The following is a 23,174-nucleotide window of genomic DNA, read 5'->3' on the forward strand; positions in this document are numbered from 1 at the left end:
GATTAGATTCAGTAATGACGATAGCTTCATTTACATTCCAATCTAATATTATTTCCCACCACATTTACTAACATAATATCATATAACAAACTCGATTTTTACGTCATTGCTACATCCAATTCAAGCTAAGATTTTACTTGTTAAACAAGTTGAAATCTAATTGCCAAGCTTATATAATTAAGGATCAAGAAGGACAATTTTCGTTTAGAGTAATAAATATTGCCACAAGATTTGAAAACTTTCAATTTTAATTGTAATTAGTAAATGAAAACTTTATTTCTAGTCAAGATTTAATTACGTGGTTTGCTTCATTTTTTTTTTCATTCTATTGCTATTTCCCACCATATCTATCAACATAAGATCATACAATAGACTCGACCTTTATTTTATTGCTATATTCAAATAAAATAAAATCTAGTTTAATGTTATTTCTCATTATATTTATCAACATTAGATCATACGACAGACTTGACCTTTACCTCCTTATTATATCTAAATCAAGCTAAGATTTTACTTGTTAAATAATAAAAAAACTAAATTCCCAAGCTTATATAATTAGAAATCAAGAAGCACAATTTTCCTTTAGAGTAATATACATTGCCACAAGATTTGGAAACTTCCAATTTTAATTGTGATTAGTAAATTAAAACTTTATTTCTGGTCAAGATTTAATCATGGAGTTGACTTAATTTATGTTTCAATCTAATATTATTTTTTTACCATATTAACTAACAAAAGATCATATAACAGACTCGTCATTTATTTCATAGTCACATTCAAATCTAAGTTAACCATCGATTTTATGTCTTCTGCCATGATCCTATAACAAGCCATTACACCAACTTTCTTTGTACAACTCTTTATGAATGCATTAAGCACCGGAAATCACTTAACAAAGTATAACAAAAAAAAAATCAATTTTTATAAAGAATTTCTATACTAATTTTTTATACAACAATCTAATAATAGTAAAAATATCATAAATCACAATCATTTATGGTAAGGAAAAAAGTGACAGATACATTTCCAAAGTTGCAGTGACTATGGAAAGAAAAAAAAATAAAACTCCAGCTAATGCGACATGAGATTCAATCTTTTGAATCCACTATAAAATACCACTTATGTTGTCTTTTATACTTGCTCTCCAGAAAAGAAAAAAAAAATGGCAATGTCAAGTTTCTTACTGGTTGTTGACATTACTGTGATTCTCATGCTTTGTATAAGCCACTGCCATGGTGCTGTAGAGGATGACAGGAAAGTAAGTATTGTCTTCTTTTTATATCTTTGAAATGAATTTCTGATTATTTAAATTGTAATAATGTGGTCATGCAGGTTTACATTGCATACTTGGGAGCTGCTCCTGAAAGAGAGGACATTGCTTCATCTCAACATTCCGCTATGCTTCAATCACTTTCTACACTCAGGTAGGACCTGTAATCGGCAATGATCGAGATTGGTTCCCTTTTAGTACGTGGGGTCACTCCGTTTGTAGATGACTAACCGGTTTTGGACCATTTTTTTTTTTTTTTAATTCTCAGCAGCTCTGTGGAAAATTACTTAATCAAAAGTTATAAAAGGAGCTTCAATGGATTTGCTGCTAAGTTAACTAATGAAGAGGCAAAGAAACTTGCAAGTAAGTGGTAGAAGAAGAGCTGTCTTTTTTTTTCTCTAAAACTCAATGGTATTTTCTTAATGATATGATTTCACCATTTCTTTGTTATGTAGGCTTTAAAGAAGTTGTTTCGGTTTTTCCAAGTAAAGTTTATCACCTTCAAACGACAAGATCATGGGATTTCTTGGGGTTCAATCAAACTGTTAAACGCAATGCTACCGCCGAGAGTAACGTCATTGTTGGTGTCCTTGATACTGGAATATGGCCCGAATCAGATAGCTTCAGTGATGAAGGATTTGGTCCACGACCAAAAAAGTGGAAGGGAGCTTGTAAGGGTGGCCAAAACTTCACTTGTAACAAGTAAATTTGCAATCGGACGACTATTATTCAAATCCCTGATTCAGTATTTGTTGTTTAGTAATGATATTTTAGTACTTATCTTACAGTAAGCTTATTGGAACTCGAGCTTACCACTCAGATTCCGCTAGGGACATGGAGGGTCACGGAACTCATACGGCATCCACAGCCGCCGGAAACAATGTAGTTAATGCTAGTTTCTATGGACTTGCTGAAGGCATTGCAAGAGGAGGGGTTCCATCAGCAAGGATTGCTGCATATAAAGTATGCAGTGGTATATTGTGTCTTTCAGAAGACATCTTGGCAGGTTTTGATGATGCCATTGCCGATGGAGTTGATCTTATATCAGTTTCGTTAGGATTAGAAATTCCAGTTGACCTTTACCAGGACCCTCTAGCCATTGGTGCTTTCCATGCAGCCGAGAAAGGTGTACTTGTTTTGCAATCTGCAGGCAATAGTGGTACAACAGGGTTTCAATCAGTGTCGAGTGTAGCAGCGTGGATACTTAGCGTTGCTGCAAGCACAACCGATCACCTTTTTGTTGACAAGGTCGTTCTTGGGAATGGGTGGAAGACATTAACTGTAAGAAATATAGTATTTTCTACTTCTGTTGCTCCGACTCTCATAGTTTTTTATTTATTTATTAGATACTAATGGTTTCCTCTTTGCAAGCAGGGGTTTTCAGTTAATTCTTTTAGTCTCAATAGAACAAAGGTTCCATTGGTTTATGGGCTGCAAGTAACATCCTCTTGCGATGAGGCCCATGCTCGGTTAGTTCCATTGGCAAGTTGCATTTTGATTGATTTAAAAAGATTTAGACAAGCAATATGTTTGATACATTGTTGGTCTTTTTTTCAGGGCGTGTTACAGCTATTGCCTGAATAAAACTTTGGTAAAGAACAAGATCGTTCTATGCGATGTGATGAACGGTGTAAATGCAGCTTACGATGCTGGTGCATTAGGATTAATTACGAAATATCAAGTAGAGAATCTTTCGTTTGTTGTTCCATTGTCCGCTATAACTTTAAGCTCCGAGGACTATGACTTGGTCATATCCTACCACAATTCCACCAAGTATGTACATATCGATGATTCGGATCATTATTTCGTTGGTTTTGTATATGTTAGGCTAAATAAAACTGAGGCTTTGCTCATTGTGTCACAGAGAACCTAAAGCAGAAATATTAAGAAGTGAAACAATTAAAGATAAATTTGCTCCTATAGTTGCTTCATTCTTTTCGAGGGGTCCGAATGCATTTGTACCAGACATTCTAAAGGCACGAATCGGTCTGATAACTTCGGTTTTATCGTTGTTTTGCTTGTTTTTTGTATACTAAATAGTTCCGTAAATGTTTTGCAGCCTGATATAAGTGCATCTGGAGTGGATATATTGGCTGCATATTCACCGGCTGCTTCACCATCGACAACTACAACAGATCCAAGGCGAGTTAAATACAACATAATATCAGGAACCTCAATGTCTTGTCCTCATGTTGCTGGTGTAGCTGCATACGTTAAGACATTTCACCCTCATTGGTCTCCCTCGGCCATTAAATCTGCTCTTATGACTACTGGTAATCATTCATTGCCATTATTGTAACCTATGTCACATTTTCGATCTTACATTAGTTTTCTGTTGCCTAGCTTTTCCAATGGATGCACCAAGGAATCAAGGTGCTGAATTTGCTTATGGATCAGGACATATCAACCCTGTAAAAGCCATTGACCCTGGACTTGTATAGGACACCGTAGAAGGTGACAACATAAGATTCCTATGCAGTATTGGATATGATGAAGGTTCCATCAAAATAATAGCAGGAAACAACACCTCTTGTCCTAAGAACTCTACTAAAATGTTGCCAAGAGATTTCAATTATCCTACACTCACTGCTTTAGTTCCAGCAGGCAAGCCATTCAAAGTCACTTTCCATAGAACAGTAACAAATGTTGGTGTAGCAAGATCTACTTACAATGCAACAATAGCTACCCTGTCAGAACTCGAAATCAAAGTGGTTCCTCAAGTCTTGTCTTTCAAGTCTCTAACAGAGAAGAAGTCTTACAATGTTACTGTTGTTGAAAAATCAAATAAGGTAAGTGTTGAAAAGTCAAAAATGGTGGGAGGTGCAATTGGCACCGAAAGAAAAAAAAGTTGGCAAGTTGTTTAAAGTTGAAAGGGATAATTGCAATTTTGGTCCCTAATTTTTTTAAGCCATTTGCAAGTTAGTCCCTAAACCTCAACTATAAATAGGCCTAACCATTTCTCATTTCAACCATCCCAACCAATCTTTCTCTCTTAGTTTTCTCTCTTCTCCCATTTGAGAATTCTTAAAGAATTCTATTTGTTCGTAATATTTTGAAGATAGTAAAGTTATCATCTGGTGTTAGTGCCCGAGGACGTAGGTATAATTTACCGAACCTCGTTAAAATTCTTGTGTTCTTTCTTGTCCTATTTTTCTTGCAATATTTGAGGGTATAATAGTAGTATTTAATTGTCCTATTAAATTACGATAGAAGGAATATTCTGACTAAGGAAAGACTTGGTATTTAAGAGATCCTTGTGATCCACCTCTCTTCCCTGGGAATTGAACTTTGTGTGATTTTTTAGTACAATAATTTACACGCTTCTGACCCTATTGAAACAACAAGTGGTATCAGAGCCGAAGGTTAATCGTAGTATGCTATGTGGTTGCAGTTTAAACTGATCTTCCACATCAGAAAAGATTTCCTTAGGTATATTGAAAGATTATGGAGAAAAAGGTCGATGTAGGAGCTTCAACATCGTCTATGTGGACAAGACCGACAATTGCAAATGCAAGATTGGCCGTGGAGATCTTTGATGGCACGGGCCATTTTGGTATGTGGCAAAGTGAGGTTCTAGATGCCCTTTTTCAGCAGGGTCTAGACATTGCCATTGATGAAGAGAAACCAGATGATGTACAGGAGAAAGATTGGAAGGCGATCAATCGGTTGGCATGTGGCACAATTCGATCATGCCTTTCTCGAGAGCAGAGGTATGCTTTTTCAAAGGAGACTTCTGCAAATAAGTTGTGGGTGGCACTTGAAGAAAAATTTTGAAGAAAAACAGTCAAAATAAGCTCCACTTGAAGAAAAGACTGTTTCGCTTCACTTACGTCCCAAGTACCACAATGAATGATCACATCACCAAATTTAATCAGTTAGTCACTGATTTGCTAAATATGGATGAGACATTCAAAGATGAAGATTTGGCTTTGATCTTTGTTGGGGTCACTTCACGAGGAGTTTGAGTTCCTAGAAACTACTCTACTTCATGGCAGGAGTGATATATCTCGGCGAAGTGCATGCGGCCTTATACGATTATGAGCAGAGAAAGAAGGACAAACGAAAAACTCAATCGAGATCTGAAGCTTTAGTAGTCCGAGGTCGTTCATACACTCGGAAGAAAACTCGAAGGGAGATCAAAGTCAAAATCCGGACTGGGAAAGATGAATGTGCCTTTTGTCATGAGAAAGGCCTTTGGAAGAAAAATTGTCCAAAGTGAAGAATAAGGGAAAAGTCTGCTGTAGATACTTGTGTTGTAAAGCATGATACCGGTGACTCGAACTATCCTGGTTGCATCATCATCGTCATTCCATTCGGATGAGTGGATATTGGATTCGGGTTGTACCTATCATATGTCCCCTAACCGGAGTGGTTCTCGATTTAGTAGAACTAAATGGAGGAGTTGTTTATATGGGCAATGACAATGCTCAGAAAGCTGTTGGGATAGGTTCAATCCAATTAAAGAATCAAGATGGATCAACCGAGTTCTAAGCGATGTTGATGCGTGCCCGGTTTGAAGAAAAATCTAATCTCATTGGGAGCCTTGGAATCCAATGGTTCATTATTACTATGAGAGATGGGGTTTTGAAAGTGACATCTGGGCGACTTGTGATATTGAAGGGCATCGGGAAAAATAACTTGTATTACTACTAAGGTAGTATGATTATTGGAGCGATCATTGCAGCTTCCAGCAACAAAGAATTGGACTCAATGCAGTTGTGGCATATGAAGTTGGGACATGCCGTGAAAAATCCTTGCAAATTCGCAAAGCAAGGATTGTTGAAAGGTGCAAAGGCTTGCAAATTAAAATTTTGCGAGCATTGTGTTCGGGAAAGCAAAAGAGAGTGAAATTAACCTGCTATCCATAATACAAAAGGTATTTTGGAATATGTTCACTCGAGATGTGTGGGGCCTTCCAAAACACTTTCGTTGGGAGGAAAACACTACTTTGTTACTTTTGTTGATGACTTTTCCGAAGAGTTTGGGTGTATACCATGAAAACTAAAGATGAAGTGCTTGGAGTTTTTCTTAAATGGAAAACTATGATCGAAAACCGACCGGCAAGAAAATCAAGCGGCTTAGGACGGACAATGGAGGGAATATAGAAGTGATCCGTTCTTGATGTATGCCAAGAGTATGGTATTGTTCGACACTTCACGATTAGGGATACACCACAAACAGAATGGAGTGGCAGAGCGTATGAATCGAACATTCTTGGAGAAAGTTCGATATATGTTGTCCAATCTTTGGGTTGGGCAAGCAATTTTGGTGAGGGTGTGACATCGCTGGCCATCTTGTTAATCGTTGCCATCATCTGCATTAGAAAGAAAAACTCCTATGGAGGTATGGTGCGGAAAACCGGCTCTGATTATGATTCCTTACATGTGTTTGGATCCACCGCATATTACCATGTAAAGGAGTCAAAGTTAGATCCGAGGGCAAAGAAAGCTCTCTTTATGGGAATCACTTACGAGTGAAGGGATTTCGTCTTTGGTGCTTAAGCACAAAGAAAATGATCTGTAGAGAGATGTTACCTTTGATGAATCGCCACATTGAAAAAGGTAGCGAGATGAAGATATTCAGACAAGCGATACTCCACAAGCGGTGGAGTGTACTCCAAAACAGTGGAGTTTGAGCAGATGGGGATTTGCCCAGTTAATAAGTCTAATTCTCCAGCCACAATGGAGGAATTAGAGGTTGAAGAGGTTCGACCCAAGAACCATTAAGTACACGAACCGATTCAGATTGCAAGGCCAAGGAGAGAAATTCGTAAACCTGCTTTCGATTCTCGATATGGTGGCCTCACGCCCTTCCGTTGTTGATGATGATATTCCTATCACTTATCAAGAAGCAATGCAAAGCTTAGAAAGTGATAAATGGAAAAGCGCCATGGATGAAGAAATGCAATCTCTCCTGAAGAACAATACTTGGGAGTTGGCGCAATTATCTAAAGGTAAAAGGGCAATCGGATGCAAGTGGGTATTCGCAAAGAAAGATGGATCTCCTAGTAAGAAAGATGTTCGCTACAAGGCAAGGTTGGTAGCTAAAGGCTACGCCGAAGGAGGAATTGACTACAATGATGTATTTTCCCCTGTTGTGAAGCATTCCTCCATTAGAATTTTGTTGGCCTTGGTAGCACAGTTGAATTTGGAGCTAGCTCAACTTGATGTTAAGACGGCTTTCTTGCATGGTGAGTTAGAAGAGGAGATCTATATGACTCAGCCCGAAGGATACACAGATCTTTGGTGGTAGAAATTGGGTTTGTAAATTTGAACAAATCGCTATATGGATTGAAGCAATCCCGAGGCGATGGTACAAGCGATTTGATAGCTTTATGAAAAAGCGAAGTACATAAGAAGCAAATATGACAATTGTGTGTATTTGCAGAAGCTGCATGACGGATCTTTCATTTATCTACTCTTGTATGTTGATGATATGTTAATCGCTTCGAAGAGCCAAAAAGAGATAGATAAGCTGAAGGCTCAGTTGAATCAAGAGTTCGAGATGAAAGATCTAGGTGAGGCCAAGAAGATTCTCGGCATGGAGATAAGTAGAGATAGACAGAGAGGCAAGCTTTGTTTGAATCAGAAGCAATATCTGAAAAAGGTATTACAATGTTTTGGTGTAAATGAAAACACTAAACATGTAAGTACCCCACTTGCTTCTCATTTGAAACTTAGTGCTCAATTATCTCTGAAAACTGAAGAAGAAAGAGAATATATGGCAAAAGTCCCATATGCTAATGCAGTTGGGAGTTTGATGTATGCGATGGTGTGTCTGTGACCGACATTTCACAAGCTGTTGGAGTTGTGAGCAGGCATATGCATGATCCTGGAAAAGGACATTGGCAAGCTGTGAAATGGATTCTACGGTATCTTCGAAAAACCGTAGATGTTGGTTTAGTTTTTGAGCAGGATGAAGCACTTGGTCAGTTTGTAGTTGGATATGTTGATTCCGACTTTGCTGGTGATTTAGATAAACGTCGTTCAACTACGGGTATCTGTTTACTCTTGCTAAAGCCCAGTGAGTTGGAAGTCTACCTTCGATCTCTGATGAGTGTGTCTACTACAGAGGAGAATATATGCGATTCTGAAGTCATTAAGGAGGCTATTTGGCTTAATGGATTGTTGAAAGACTTGGGAGTTGTTCAAAGTCACATTAGTCTATATTGTGACGATCGAGCGCTATTCATTTAGCGAAAAATCAAGTCTATCATTCAAGAACCAAGCATATCGACGTAAGATATCACTTTGTGCGGGAAGTCTTTGAAAAAGGAAAAATTCTACTTCAGAAGATTCCGACAGCAGATAATCCCGCAGATATGATGACCAAGGTGGTAACAACAATCAAGTTTAATCATTGTTTGAACTCGATTAACATCTTGAGAATTTGAGCACCTTCAGGTGTATGGCGCTCAAGAGCGCATTTGAAGGCACTACAAAAGATAGCTTTATCGAATTTGGGGAGTTGAAGGAAATGTGTGAAGATGTGATTATCCTAATCAAATCTTCAAGGTGGAGATTGTTGAAAAATCAAATAAGGTAAGTGTTGAAAAGTCAAAATGGTGGGAGGTGCAATTGGCACCGAAAAGAAAAAAAGTTGGCAAGTTGTTTAAAGTTGAAAGGGATAATTGCAATTTTGGTCCCTAATTTTTTTAGGCCATTTGCAAGTTAGTCCCTAAACCTCAACTATAAATAGGCCTAACCATTTCTCATTTCAACCATCTCAACCAATCTTTCTCTCTTAGTTTTCTCTCTTCTCCCATTTGAGAATTCTTAAAGAATTCTATTTGTTCGTAATATTTTGAAGATAGTAAAGTTATCATCTGGTGTTAGTGCCCGAGGACGTAGGTATAATTTACCGAACCTCGTTAAAATTCTTGTGTTCTTTCTTGTCCTATTTTTCTTTCAATATTTGAGGGTATAATAGTAGTATTTAATTGTCCTATTAAATTACGATAGAAGGAATATTCTGACTAAGGAAAGACTTGGTATTTAAGAGATCCTTGTGATCCACCTCTCTTCCCTGGGAATTGAACTTTGTGTGATTTTTTAGTACAATAATTTACACGCTTCTGACCCTATTGAAACAACAACTGTTTCAGGAAAAGCTTTGGATAAACGATCAATGGTGTCTGCAAAATTGATATGGTCAGATGATACTCATGGTGTTAGAAATCCAATTGTTATTCACACAAATGGAGGAGTCTCTAGGGCTGTTTGAGTCACATGATTGAACCTGCTGCAACTGTTATTATTTGTTTTCAGTTGATGTTATATGTATGTTCAGTCAATTTCTTTCAATCTTATTAATAAATATTATATAAATCTTTCTGTGAACAAACTTTCCCAATACATGATTTTTGCAACACCCGAGATTTTCAGGGGAGTAAATCAGAAGAAAAATGTGGTTAAAACCCAATTTAATGCAGTTATAAATTGATTCCTTAGTCATTAAAGTTATGAACATAATCAGTTCAGCTGCAAAAATATACAATAAATACAGCAGAAAGAATGGTGTTATCAGATAGTGAACAATATATCTTGAACTGGTCATATATCACAATCATATATGGTATGAGTAAAAATTGACAGATCAGTTCCTTGGTTGTAGTGGCTATACAAAGACAAAAAAATTTAAATACTCCAGTTAATTGGATATAAGATTCAATTCTTCCAGTTCACTATAAAATACAAGTTATGATTTCTGTTTTATGCATACTATCAAACAAATTGAAAAAAAAAAAATGACAAAATCAAGTTTCTTGGTGTTTCTCGACATTTTTGTGAATCTCATAGTTTGTATAAGCCTTTGCTCTGGTGCTGTACAGGAAGATAGAAAGGCAAGTATTTTTCAGTGACAGATTGTTAACAATGTTATCTGGAACTGGTTCATGAATTGTAATAATGTGTGATGATGCAGGTTTACATTGCATACTTGGGATCACTTCCTGATGGAGACTACATTGCTTCATCTCACCATTGCAATATGCTTCAAGCACTTTCTAAACACAGGTAGGAAGCCATTCTTTTAGAGGATGTCCTTTGATGCCTAAGCCAAAGTGTGGGTCCATCAGTATGATGATCGATCCTTTTTTTTTTCTTCTCTGCAGCTCTGTGGAAAATTACTTAATCCGAAGTTACAAAAGGAGCTTCAATGGATTTGCAGCTAAGCTAACTAATGAAGAGGCAAAGAAACTTTCAAGTAAGTGGTAGAAGAAGAGCTGTCTGTTTTTTTTTTTTTTTTAGCTCAATGGCATTTCCTTAATGATATGTTTTCACCAATGCCGTTATATGCAGGCTTTAAAGGAGTGGTTTCGGTTTTTCCAAGTAAAGTTTACCACCTGCATACAACAAGATCATGGGATTTCTTGGGACTCAATCAAACTGTTAAACGTAATGCCACAGAGAGCAATGTCATTGTTGCTGTCTTTGATACCGGAATCTGGCCTGAGTCAGACAGCTTCAGCGACGAAGGCTTCGGTCCACCACCCCAAAAGTGGAAGGGAGCTTGTAAGGGTGGCCAAAACTTCACTTGTAACAAGTAAAAATATTCCACTATTTCCGATCTCAGACCGCTATTCATATCCCTGATCCTCATAATGACTTGGTGCTAAGCACTTTCAGTAAGCTTATCGGAGCTCGAGTTTACATCACGGATTCTGCCAGGGATACAGAGGGTCATGGATCGCATACAGCATCCACAGCAGCCGGGAACAACGTAGTGAATGCTAGTTTCTATGGATTTGCTGAAGGAACTGCAAGAGGAGGGGTTCCATCAGCAAGGATTGCCGCATATAAAGTATGCAATGGTATATGTACTTCAGAAGACATCTTGGCAGCTTTTGATGATGCCATTGCTGATGGAGTTGATCTTATAACAGCTTCATTAGGATCATTCTTTGTGTTTGAATTCTACAGTGACGCTGTAGCCATTGGTGCTTTCCATGCTGCCGAGAAAGGTGTACTTGTTGTACAATCTGCAGGAAATAGTGGTCTAGCAGGGTTTCAATCGGTGGCAAGTGTAGCACCATGGATACTTAGCGTTGCCGCAAGCACAATGGATCGCCATTTTGTCAACAAGGTTGTTCTTGGGAATGGGAAGACACTAACTGTAAGAACTATATCGCTCTTGAATTGCTCTGACTCTCGTAGTTTATATACTTGATAGTAATGGATTCCTCTTTGCAAACAGGGGCTTTCAATAAACACTTTTAGTCTTAATAGAGCAATGGTTCCAGTGGTTTATGGGCTGCAAGCATCATCCGATTGCGATGAGTTCAGTGCTCGGTTAGTTCCATTGACAAGCTGCATTTTGATTGATTCAGATATAGCCGCATGTGTGATTCATTGTTGGTCCTTTTCAGGTTGTGTTTCCCTAATTGCCTGAATAAAACTTTGGTAAAGAACAAGATCATTCTATGCGATGACATGCAGGGTGTACACGAAGCTTACAATGCTGGTGCATTGGGATTAATTACGAAATATGGATACGACGATGTTTCATTTGTTGTCCCAATGCCTGCTATAACTTTAAGCTCCAAGGACTATGATTCGGTCACATCCTACCTGAATTCCACCAAGTATGTACATATCGATGGTTTGGGTCATTATTTTGTCATATGTTAGGTAAAATAAAACTAATGCTTTGCTCGTTGTGTCACAGACAACCTAAAGCAGAAATATTAAGAAGTGAGACAATTACAGATAAATCTGCTCCTATAGTTGCTTCATTCTCTTCAAAGGGTCCTAATTTCATTGTACCAGACATTCTAAAGGCATGCATTTCTCCCAGAACTCGGATTTTATCGTTATTTTGCTTTTTTAAGGTAAACTAAATAGTTCTTTAAATGCATTGCAGCCCGATATAAGTGCACCAGGAGTGGATATATTGGCTGCATATTCACCGGTAGCTTCACCATCGATAACTACAACAGATCCAAGGCGAGTTAAATACAACATAATATCAGGAACCTCAATGTCTTGTCCTCATGTTGCTGGTGTAGCCGCATACGTTAAGACTTTTCACCCTCATTGGTCTCCCTCAGCCATTAAATCTGCTCTTATGACTACTGGTAATCATTCATTGCTATTATTGTAACATATGTCACATTTTCGATCTTACATTTTTTTTCTTTGGCCTAGCTTTTCCGATGGATGCACCGAGGAATCAAGGAGCTGAATTTGCTTATGGATCAGGACATATCAACCCTGTAAAAGCCATTGATCCTGGACTTGTATACGATAACATAAAAGGTGACAACATAAGATTCTTATGCAGTATCGGATATGATGAAGGTTCCATAAAAAATATAGCAGGAAACAACACGTCTTGTCCTAAAAACAGCACTAAAGTGCTGCCAAGAGATTTCAATTATCCTACACTCACTGCTTTAGTACCAGCAGGCAAGCCATTCACTGTTAATTTCCATAGAACAGTAACAAATGTTGGTATAGCAAGATCTACTTACAATTCGACAATCACTACCCAGTCGGAACCCGAAATCAAAGTGGTTCCTCAAGTCTTGTCTTTCAAGTCTCTAACAGAACAGAAGTCTTACAATGTTATTGTTTCTGGCAAAGCTTTGGGTGAGACATCAATGGTGTCTGCAACATTGATATGGTCAGATGGTACTCATAATGTTAGAAGTTCCATCGTTATTCACACATATGAAGGTGTCCGTGGGGCTGTTTGAGTCACACGATTGAGTCTGCATTTTGTTTTTATTTGTTCAGTCAATTTTTTGCAATCTATTAATAAAATATTACATTTTTCTATGAACAAACTTTCCCAATACATGATTTTTGCAACACCCCAGATTTTTAAGTGGAGTAAATCAGAAGAAAAATGAAGTTATAAATTGATTCCTTTTATCTTTTAAGTTACAAACATATAATCAGTTCAACTGCAAAAATATACAACATATACAGCAGAGAGAATGGTGTTATTAGATAGTGAACAATATATCTTGAAATTGTCATAAATCACAATCATATATGGTATGAGTAAAATTTCCAGATATGTTCCAATTCACTGTAAATACCAGTTATAATTTCTATTTTATGCATACTATCAAACAAATAGAAAAAAAAATGACAAAATCAAGTTTCTTGGTGTTTCTTGACTTTTTTTATTATTATCACAGTTTGTATAAGCCTTCGCTCTGGTGCTGTACATGAAGATCGAAAGACAAGTATTTTTAACAATGTTTATATGGAACTGGTTCATGAATTATAATAATGGCGATGATGACCATCATTATATATGATGCAGGTTTACATTGCATACTTGGGATCACTTCCTGATGGAGACTACATTGCTTCATCTCACCATTCCAATATGCTTCAAGCACTTTCTAAACACAGGTAGGAAGCCATTTTTTTAGAGGATGTCCTTTGATGCCTAAGCCAAAGTGTTGGTCCATCAGTATGATGGTCGATTCTTTTTTTTTCTTCTCTGCAGCTCTGTGGAAAATTACTTAATTCGAAGTTACAAAAGGAGCTTCAATGGATTTGCAGCTAAGCTAACTAATGAAGAGGCAAAGAAACTTTCAAGTAAGTGGTAGAAGATGAGTTGTCTTTTTTTTTTTAATTCAATGGAATTGCCTTAATGATATGTTTTCACCAATGCAGTTATATGCAGGCTTTAAAGGAGTGGTTTCGGTTTTTCCAAGTAAAGTTTTTCACATTCATACAACAAGATCATGGGATTTCTTGGGACGCAATCAAGCTGTAAACCGAACGCTGCCGCCGAGAGCAATGTCATTGTTGGTGTCACTGATACCGGAATCTGGCCCGAGTCAAACAGCTTCAGCGGCGAAGGCTTTGGTCCACCACCCCAAAAGTGGAAGGGAGCTTGTAAGGGTGGCCAAAACTTCACTTGTAACAAGTAAACATATTCCACTATTTCCAATCTCAGACCACTATTCATATCCCTGATCCTCATAATGACTTGGTGCTTATCTTTCAGTAAGCTTATCAGAGCTCGAGTTGACACCGCAGATTCTGCCAGGGATACAGAGGGTCATGGATCACATACAGCATCCACAGCAGCTGGGAACAACGTAGTGAATGCTAGTTTCTATGGATTTGCTGAAGGAACTGCAAGAGAGGGGTTCCATCAGCAAGGATTAATGCATATAAAGTATGCAGTGGTATATTGTGTCTTTCAGAAGACATCATGGCAGCTTTTGATGATGCCATTGCTGATGGAGTTGATCTTATAACAGTTTCATTAGGACTGGAAAGTTCAACTGAGTTTTACGAGGATGCTATAGCCATTGGTGCGTTCCATGCAGCTGAGAAAGGAGTACTAGTTAAGCAATCAGCAGACAATAGTGGTACAGCAGGGTTGCAAGCATTGGAGAGTACAGCACCGTGGATACTTACTGTTGCTGCAAGCACAACTGATCGCCTTTTTGTGGACAAGGTTATTCTTGGGAATGGGAAGACACTAACTGTAAGAACTATCGTATTTTCTACTTATGTTGCTCCGACACTCGTAGTTTTTTTCTTTTAACTTGATACTAATGGTTCCCTCTTTGCAAGCAGGGATTATCCATTAACTCATTTAGTCTTAATACAACAAAGTTTCCATTGGTTTATGGGCTGCAAGCAACATCCTATTGCGATGAGGCCAGTGCTCGGTTAGTTCCATGACAAGCCTGCATTTTCATTGATTTACAGAGATTTAGACATAAGCAATATGTTTGATACATTGTTGGTTGTTTTTTCAGCACGTGCCATGCCGATTGCCTGAATAAAACTTCGGTTAAGAACAAGATCCTCTTATGCTATGAGATGGACGGTGTAGATGCAGCTTACGATGGTGGTGCATTAGGATTAATACGAAATATGAGTTGGACGATGTTTCATTTGTTGTCCCATTGTCTGCTATAACTTCAAGCTCCGAGGACTATGATTCGGTCATATCCTACCTCAATTCCACCAAGTATGTACATATCGACGGTTTGGGTCATTATTTCATCGGTTTTGTTTATGTTAGGCAAAATAAAACTAATGCTTTGCTCATTATGTCACAGAGAACCTAAAGCAGAAATATTAAGAAGTGAAACAACTAAAGATAAATTTGCTCCTATAGTTGCTTCATTCTCTTCAAGGGGTCCGAATTCCATTGTACCAGACATTCTAAAGGCATGCATTGGTCCGATAACCCGGATGTTATCATTGTTTTGCCTGTGTTTTGTATACTAAATAGCTCCATAAATGTGTTGCAGCCAGATATAAGTGCACCAGGAGTGGATATATTGGCTGCATATTCACCAGTTGCTTCACCATGAACGACTACAATAGATAAAAGGCGAGTTAAATACAAAATAATATCAGGAATTTCAATGTCTTGTCCTCGTGTTGCTGGTGTAGCTGCATACGTTAAGACTTTCCACCCTCATTGGTCTCCCTCTGCCATTAAATCTGCTCTTATTACTACTGGTAATCATTCATTGCCATTATTGTAATTTGTAACATAGGTCACATTTACGACCTTACATTTGTTTTCTTTTGCCAAGCTTTTCCGATGGATGCACCGATGAATCAAGGTGCCGAATTTGCTTATGGATCAGGACATGTCAACCCTGTAAAAGCCATTGACCCCGGACTTGTATACGACACCGTAGAAGGTGACAACATAAGATTCTTATGCAGTATTGGATATGATGAAGATTCCATCAAAAATTTAGCTGGAAACGACACCTCTTGTCCCAAGAACTCTACTAAAATGTTGCCAAGAGATTTCAATTATCCTACACTCACTGCTTTAGTTCCAGCAGGCAGGCCATTCAAAGTCACTTTCCATAGAACAGTAACAAATGTTGGTCTAGCAAGATCTACTTACAATGCAACAATCGCTACCCTGTAGGAACTCGAAATCAAAGTGGTTCCTCAAATCTTGTCTTTCAAGTCTCTAACAGAGAAGAAGTCTTACAATGTTACTGTTTCAGGAAAAGCTTTGGATAAACGATCAATGGTGTCTGCAACATTGATATGGTCAGATGATACTTATGATGTTAGAAATCCAATTGTTATTCACACAAATGGAGGAGTCTCTAGGGCTGTTTGAGTCACATGATTGAACCTGCTGCAACTGTTATTATTTGTTTTCAGTTGATGTTATATGTATGTTCTGTCAATTTCTTTCAATCTTATTAATAAATATTATATACATCTTTCTGTGAACAAACTTTCCCAATACATGATATTAGTGGGGTAAATCAGAAGAAAAATGTGGGTAAAACCCAATTTAATAGAGTTATAAATGGATTCCTTAGTCATTAAAGTTATGAACATAATCAGTTCAGCTGCAAAAATATACAATAAATACAGCAGAAAGAATGGTGTTATCAGATAGTGAACAATATATCTTGAAATGGTCATATATCACAATCATATATGGTATGAGTAAAAATTGAAGATATGTTCCTTGGTTCTAGTGGCTATGCAAAGAAAAAAAAGGTTAAATCATTTTTTGGGGCCTGAACTTTTAAGTGTCTACTCACATGTGTCAATATAAAATTGCTAGTAAATAGTAATCTAGAACTGAAATAAATCATTTACATTTTTTTCCCATTGGAGTTATTTCACAAATGCAATTGGTTTATTACACTCACTTTGAAAAAATAAGATTGAATAGACTTGATATTGGAATATATTTGCAATAATCTCTTACATTACAGGCTGAGACCTCATAGAAAATATGTAAAATTGCTTGCCCTGGCTATATGCTCAAGTAACTGAACCAAAAAGCAAGTACAACCAGACAATGCATTTTATGGCACATTACAACGCCAAATCTGCACTTGTTGTAAGCTCAATGAACATATGATCTATAATTGGACTTACCAAAAAAATATTTATGGAAAATGCAAAATCATTAAGTATCCACCTGTAGTAAACACATTGTTGGGCATCATCAGGTCACTTTCTAATCTACATTTTTCGTGCTAGAATCACTATACATGTAATGTTCCAACATATAACACACACCTTCAGTGGGAATCACAAATGCTTCCTTCTACAGTAGCTGGACTTTGACCCTGCAAAAATATAAACAATCCTTCATTATAGTAAACCATTATCTGGTTGGCCGCAAAAATATAAATATTTCATAGAATTTTGGAAAATTACCTGAGATAATTTGATCATAATTAGCTTGCACTCAGGAGTCCAACTGGTCTCTCTCTCCCAAACGTTTCATCATCAAATTCTTGTTTTTCTTTTGTTCAATTATCATCAAATTCTTCGTTTGTAGAATTTTCTTGACATAGCAATTTGTCTTCCTGGACAAGATTTGCGTCAAGAGGATCCCATGTTATTGGATGACCTTGTTCCGATGCATGACTGTCGTCAGCATTATCCTCTGGATTTTGTCTATCCTCACACTCTGTCTCCATCTTTTTATCATCATCAAATCCCAACTGATCCCCGGCTGCATGAAAAGCCGCAATTACAGCTCCTTGATCAGATTGTTCAGCAGTATCCTTTTTCTGCCTCTTCCATTTCTTAGTAGATGAAGTACCATCATCCTCAAAGTCTTCTTCTTCTCTTTCTCTGTGTAAATAAACCCACAATTTCCTTTCTCCGTCGAATTGTACACAAGGATCACGTTCATAATGTAAACGGTCTAAAGCCCCACTAACAATCTGGTTAACTTGTGCATCAGAAACTTCTTCAACAATGTATTGAGAGTCTCTTATCAAAGTACAAACATCTGCACGGGTGCCAATACTTCCGGGCAATCTGGAAGCAGCATCTCTCACAAGACAAAGAATTGTAACATGTGGTGGCCTATCACGTTTCAGCATAAAATGATCTCGAGCCTTTGAAGTCGGTTTACCTCCACCCCTTCTCAAAGGAGCAACTATTGATTTTTTGCCATCAGCAGCTGTGTAAGAGAAGGCCCTGTCAGGAATAGAATACCTAAGAAGCTCCTCTCTACGGAAATAAGCTCTCACTTCTTCGGAACTTGGGCTAATGGTATTAAGGCTTTTCTGTGCTCTTAGGTCTCTGAACCTTTCTTTCTCATCTAAATTTACTTGCATCAATTCAAGCGGTGGTGCAGGAAGACTCCCTATTTGTTGGAGAGTCTCTTGACCCTTTTTTAGCCAATTTGCAAAAGAATCAACCAGCTTGACAAGCATTTTGTGAGGAAGACTCCAGGCTTCGGGTGACGTCACCTCCTCAATTGTTTCATGATCATTTGAGCTATGCATAATTGGACCAACCCAATACCAACTTTTTGTGGACTTTTCATAGGCAACAAGTGCCTTCCAACCTTTTGCCCCCAAAGGTGCTGTTTTTGATGAGAAAATTTTCAGAACTCCCCGAACTAAATCTTGAAGCGGCTCTTGTGTCTCAAGGATACATGGATCTCCCGGATTCACTGTTACACGATTAACAATCTCTTGAACAGTAAGAGAAGGTATACTTCTTTGCACAGGCTGATCCGGATCAGTAGCTGTGTTCTCACAAGAAAGAACACCATTCACACCACCTTCAAGAACACCATTCACACCACCTTCCTGCTTTCCATTCTGCTCCCTGCGAGGTCTGCCAACCTCTAAGGAATCTTCTAGAAGTGGAGTGATCATTGCCATGCGAACAGCAGAAAGAAGATGTATAATCGAAAATGAGAAACCAGTATGAACTGTAGGGGTAATCAGAGTAAACGGCTTTTTCTGTGGTTTGATTTCCATCTCAACATCTGTAACTTGCACTTCTGCACCATGTGGTTCCAAAGCTTCCATATCTGAGGTAACAGCATCAACCTCCAATTTCCGTTTTCCCTTTTTTTTCAAGGAAAGGGAATCATCAGTTCGCTTCTGAAGGTTAGACTGCAGGTTACCATCTTCACCTCTTCTGTCGACATCTCCCACATACTCCTTCCCTGTCTTGCACCCAAGCAATGAAGCTTCAGGTTTTTCACCACAATCATATGTTTCAATGCTCCGGCCTTTTTTCCCAGTTCTACACCTGTTATTTTCATCTGCCAATGGTAGTGTCACAGGTGAAGCATCCTCCTCATCAACAGGATAATTAAGCAGATAATCTCGTTGAGACATAGGATGATCATAGACAACTTCACCTTTCAGCCTTTTCTCAGTAGGGTAGGCCTTTGTTGAGGACATCTTTAATCTGTCACCAAGTTTCTCTCCTAATTGGCCAGATTTGTTCAACTTGGATACCTTTTTCCTATCAACCTTGCCAAAAGCTCTAGAAGCAGAGTTCTGCAAGGGACTTATTTCGTGCATCTTAGACTTCTGTTTTCCTTTAAAATAGTAGCTTTCTACTCCTGGCACGTGCACATTTTCCCCAAAGCTCTTTTCAGAGATGCGATTGATTCCATCAAGAGGCCATCCATCCTCCATAGTATCTTTCTTTGAAGATTTTATCTTTCTAGAATCAAGGCCAGACTTCAATGAAGACAGCCGTGAACCTTCAATGACACCACTTGGGTAATCAAACTTGCTTCTCATTAGAGGATTGCTATCATCGTCGTCATCAAACTGTTCAGATGAGTCAGATTCTGTTTCTTCATTTTTAAGGAATGCTCTACTACCTTTTGAAACAGCCATTACTGGTCCTCCATTTTGCACGTGGTTCCCTCTGATCTTTTCTTGTGATGATTTAATTCGATTATCAGAAAACAAGAATCGGTCATTCATCTGTTGTGAGGAAGCTTTATCAGGACACTCTGGCCCCATTTTACATTTCCTGCTCCTAATATTCCAATCATCAGATCTAACTGAAGAATCCACAGAAAAATCTTCCCCTTGGTTCTTATTTTGCCAAAACAGTTCGGTGCGTTCCGACAAGTCAAATCGACTCCCTTTCAGTGGCAATTGTGGAGTTCTGCCTTTCATAAGCTTTATCTGATTTCCAACAGCAAATTGCTGATGATTTTCAGAATACTTGGACTTTTTGGCAAAATCATAGGGTGTTCTCATGTTTGGTGGCTTTGACGTGTATACTTTTGCATCAGGAAATTGATTCACATCCCTGTTCCTACCATAGGCTCGCAAATCATGCTTTGAAGACGGAGGCAAAGCCATGAAACTGTCACCAGCTAATTCTTCCCCTCTTAAAAGGCCATACGTCTTCCCTGCTCTCAACAAACCAGATTTGCGTGATTTGCTATCATGCACAGCATGTCGGTCCTGTTGAATACTAATTCCAAACATTGGGTCTTCACCATCATCGTCTAACCTCATCTGATCCCTTGTCCTGTTTGCTGCCCCTGACTTATATTTCTGTCGAGGAAGGGTTCCATGCAAACCATATGGCTCAGTATCAATATCCAAACCTGGATAAACACCACCACCAAACTCCTTTGCAGAAGGAAATTTTGATCCACGTGCCTTCAGTATACCTTTTGGATTCTGCTTCCTGTACTCTGATGGTTCCAAACCCACCATCTGCCCTCGTGAAACGGATTCTAAAGTAGGATCAACCCCATGGTGACCCTTTTTCTGCAAAGCTTTTTGGTCCTTAACCCTTCTGCTCCACAGCCCTTCACCAAAGTCACCTCTTTCGGAGGATTCAGAATCCTCATCTTCCAATTTTTCATACATCAAAATCTTTTGACTTCTCATAATATTCAAAACACGAAGCCGCTCCTCAATACTGTATCCCCTACAATTAAGCCAAGCATCCCTTGTTTGACAAAGTTTAGCAACCATATTATTCTGATGCATCCTCAAATGATGGTAATGCCGCCGCTTTTGAAAGAAATTCAAACCCTCCCGATAAAGGGCAACCCTTGGCTCACACAACCCTCCTTTCAATATATCAAACAACTTCTTACTAGGACTCCCAAAATGAAAATTATTACCCTTAAGAAGGTCATTCAAGGTCCACATAAATGTATCCTGGTCCATATCAGGTAAAAACTTAGTCAGGCTAAACCTCTCTTCATCACTTAAACACTCATTCCAGACATCAAGAGACAAAATATCTTCCAACCCGGGCAGATCATATAAATCAAAAGGTACGGAACAAGTCGCGTTCCCAACTTGGCAAAATTCAGCCCCCATTTCACCTAATTCCAATAAATCAAAGTCATCTGAACCTGCTCCTGAATCAGCATCATCAAATTCATCATCATCATCGTCTTCATCATCATCATCACCAGCACCATCAGAATTAATAGCTGAGCTTGGACGTTGAAGCTCATCCTCATCAGTTGACGAAGTGGCATCCCTACTAGCAGAAGAAAACTCCGAATCAATCCGCGAAACTTTAAAGTTGTTCTTCTCAATTGCCATCATGACAAACACACCAGAAAGGGGAAAAAATTCTAATCTTCAATTCTACCAAAAATTTTAAAAATTTATTATCACGGTTTCCGAATACAGCCAATTCATCAAAACCCTAAACAAATAAACAAACTCTGAAACTTTGAAATTACAAAAAAAAAAAAGGTTAGAAGAATAAAAATAAGGGAAAAAAACTACACATGATGGAATTAAAATGAAGAATTAGAAACGGAATTGAGAATAAGAAAAATACCTCATTTAAAAGGAAAAGGAAGAATATCTGCGGTGAAATTGAGAGCGTCGACGAATTGAAGATTTGGAGATTTCTTCGTTTTCTTCTTTATTGAAGAAAAACAAAAAGACGCATTTAAAAAAAATGTTAGAATTTGGTTAAATCTTGGAAACCCTAAAGGGCGTTAGTTAAATAAAATAGGAAGATGGGAGAAAGGGAAGGGCGAGGGGGTGAAGAAGACGGTGTGACGTGGTAGAATAGCAGCCGTCGGATGGAGATTGGAGGAGAAAAAGACGAAAAAGGGTAGGATGAGGGAAAGAGAGTGGAAAGAGAAAGAGAAAGATAGAATGAACACGGGGGTGACTCGACTCAGTGAGTTGAGTTTGAGTTAGTGCGAAAGAGAAAAGAAAGGAAGGAAGACCGAACCCATGCATGATTTAGGAAGTTTCCAGCCGTTGGATCTGTCCCCAACCTTAAGGCGCTATTTGCTTCTTCGACGTCGTTTCGGTCTTCTTCAATTTTGATGAATATCCAGTGCAACTGAGAATTGATGCATGCAGCTATGCATTCATTTATTCATATTTGTTAACGAGTTTATATATCCAAATACGCTATTCATTTTTATTACAAAAATGTATTTATTTGAATTTGAAATTCCAATATTATCCCTTTATTATTTCCATGCTTAGGTTAATATGTCTTTCATTTAGTTAGGAGGTGGACTCATTCCCAAGTAAGCTATTTTTATGGTGGATTCGATTTTACTAGGTAATTTAATTTTTATATATTAAATTAAATAATAAATTATTTTTAAAATTTTATTAATTATTATGAATAATAGAATAATTAAATAGTAACATATAGCATGTTAAATGCATCTTATATTGACATATAATAATCTATTTTAATAATAAAATTAAATGAAATTTTTAATAGAATGATAAAATACAATCTAACATTTAATACAAAACTTTCATAATATTTTTATAAAAATAAAACCAAAAAATTAATTAAAAAAATGTTATAGCTTAATTCAGTGAGTGGGAAGTGGAATCAAACCAACAGACCAAGAGTGGGTCAAATAGAAATATGGCTTGTAAACAATTCACAGTTGAGAAATGCACAAAGCAGTGAATGAAAGCTCCACTTGTCCCCGTAATGACACGACAAAACGACAAGTTAAACATGTTTGTAAGGTAGGAATGGAGATGAAAGGCACTGCAATCATAGCTCCTCCATTCACCACAAAACATGTAAGCCAATTCCATGCAGAGAATACAACCAAGGGTTTTTCATCTAGGAAGAACAATAAATAGGATGGTGGAGACCAAAATCTATGTTCATCTTAAAAAGTTATTTTTCATGAATTGTTTTCAATCATTTTATCAATTCAAAATAATGCA

At 37.8% G+C, this 23,174-nt stretch overlaps 2 protein-coding genes and 2 pseudogenes across 6 annotated transcripts; 3 read left to right on the forward strand and 1 right to left on the reverse strand.

Moving 5' to 3' along the window:
• The first annotated feature begins 1,145 nt into the window (after positions 1-1,145).
• LOC108481868 (subtilisin-like protease SBT4.4) lies at positions 1,146-9,589 on the forward strand (annotated as a pseudogene).
• A 594-nt stretch (positions 9,590-10,183) lies between these two features.
• On the forward strand, positions 10,184-13,048 carry LOC108482071 (subtilisin-like protease SBT4.3). The gene is made up of 9 exons (XM_017785176.2): positions 10,184-10,284; positions 10,383-10,474; positions 10,570-10,813; positions 10,897-11,383; positions 11,465-11,559; positions 11,637-11,852; positions 11,936-12,047; positions 12,131-12,344; positions 12,415-13,048. Exons 1-9 carry the CDS (start codon positions 10,184-10,186, stop codon positions 12,963-12,965), a joined length of 2,112 nt encoding a protein of 703 aa, XP_017640665.2. The 3' UTR covers positions 12,966-13,048.
• Positions 13,049-13,534: 486 nt separating this feature from the next.
• LOC108481867 (subtilisin-like protease SBT4.5) lies at positions 13,535-16,348 on the forward strand (annotated as a pseudogene).
• A 547-nt stretch (positions 16,349-16,895) lies between these two features.
• Positions 16,896-22,378, reverse strand: LOC108483310 (uncharacterized). 5 transcript variants are annotated; one of them, XM_053031807.1, is made up of 4 exons: positions 21,793-22,378; positions 17,413-21,483; positions 17,272-17,321; positions 16,896-17,170 (listed from the first exon to the last, which is right to left on the reverse strand). In XM_053031807.1, the coding sequence occupies exons 1-2, from the start codon at positions 21,795-21,797 to the stop codon at positions 17,508-17,510; spliced, it is 3,981 nt and encodes a 1,326-aa protein (XP_052887767.1). In that variant the 5' UTR covers positions 21,798-22,378; the 3' UTR covers positions 16,896-17,170; positions 17,272-17,321; positions 17,413-17,507. The 5 variants fall into 5 exon arrangements, with proteins under 5 accessions (XP_052887767.1, XP_052887766.1, XP_017642124.1 ...); XM_053031806.1 differs by having other exon boundaries at positions 17,413-21,679; XM_017786635.2 differs by having other exon boundaries at positions 16,896-17,321.
• Between the last annotated feature and the right edge of the window lie 796 nt (positions 22,379-23,174).

The sequence above is a fragment of the Gossypium arboreum genome, chromosome 8 (genome assembly GCF_025698485.1).
Source record: "Gossypium arboreum isolate Shixiya-1 chromosome 8, ASM2569848v2, whole genome shotgun sequence".
NCBI lineage: Eukaryota > Viridiplantae > Streptophyta > Magnoliopsida > Malvales > Malvaceae > Gossypium > Gossypium arboreum.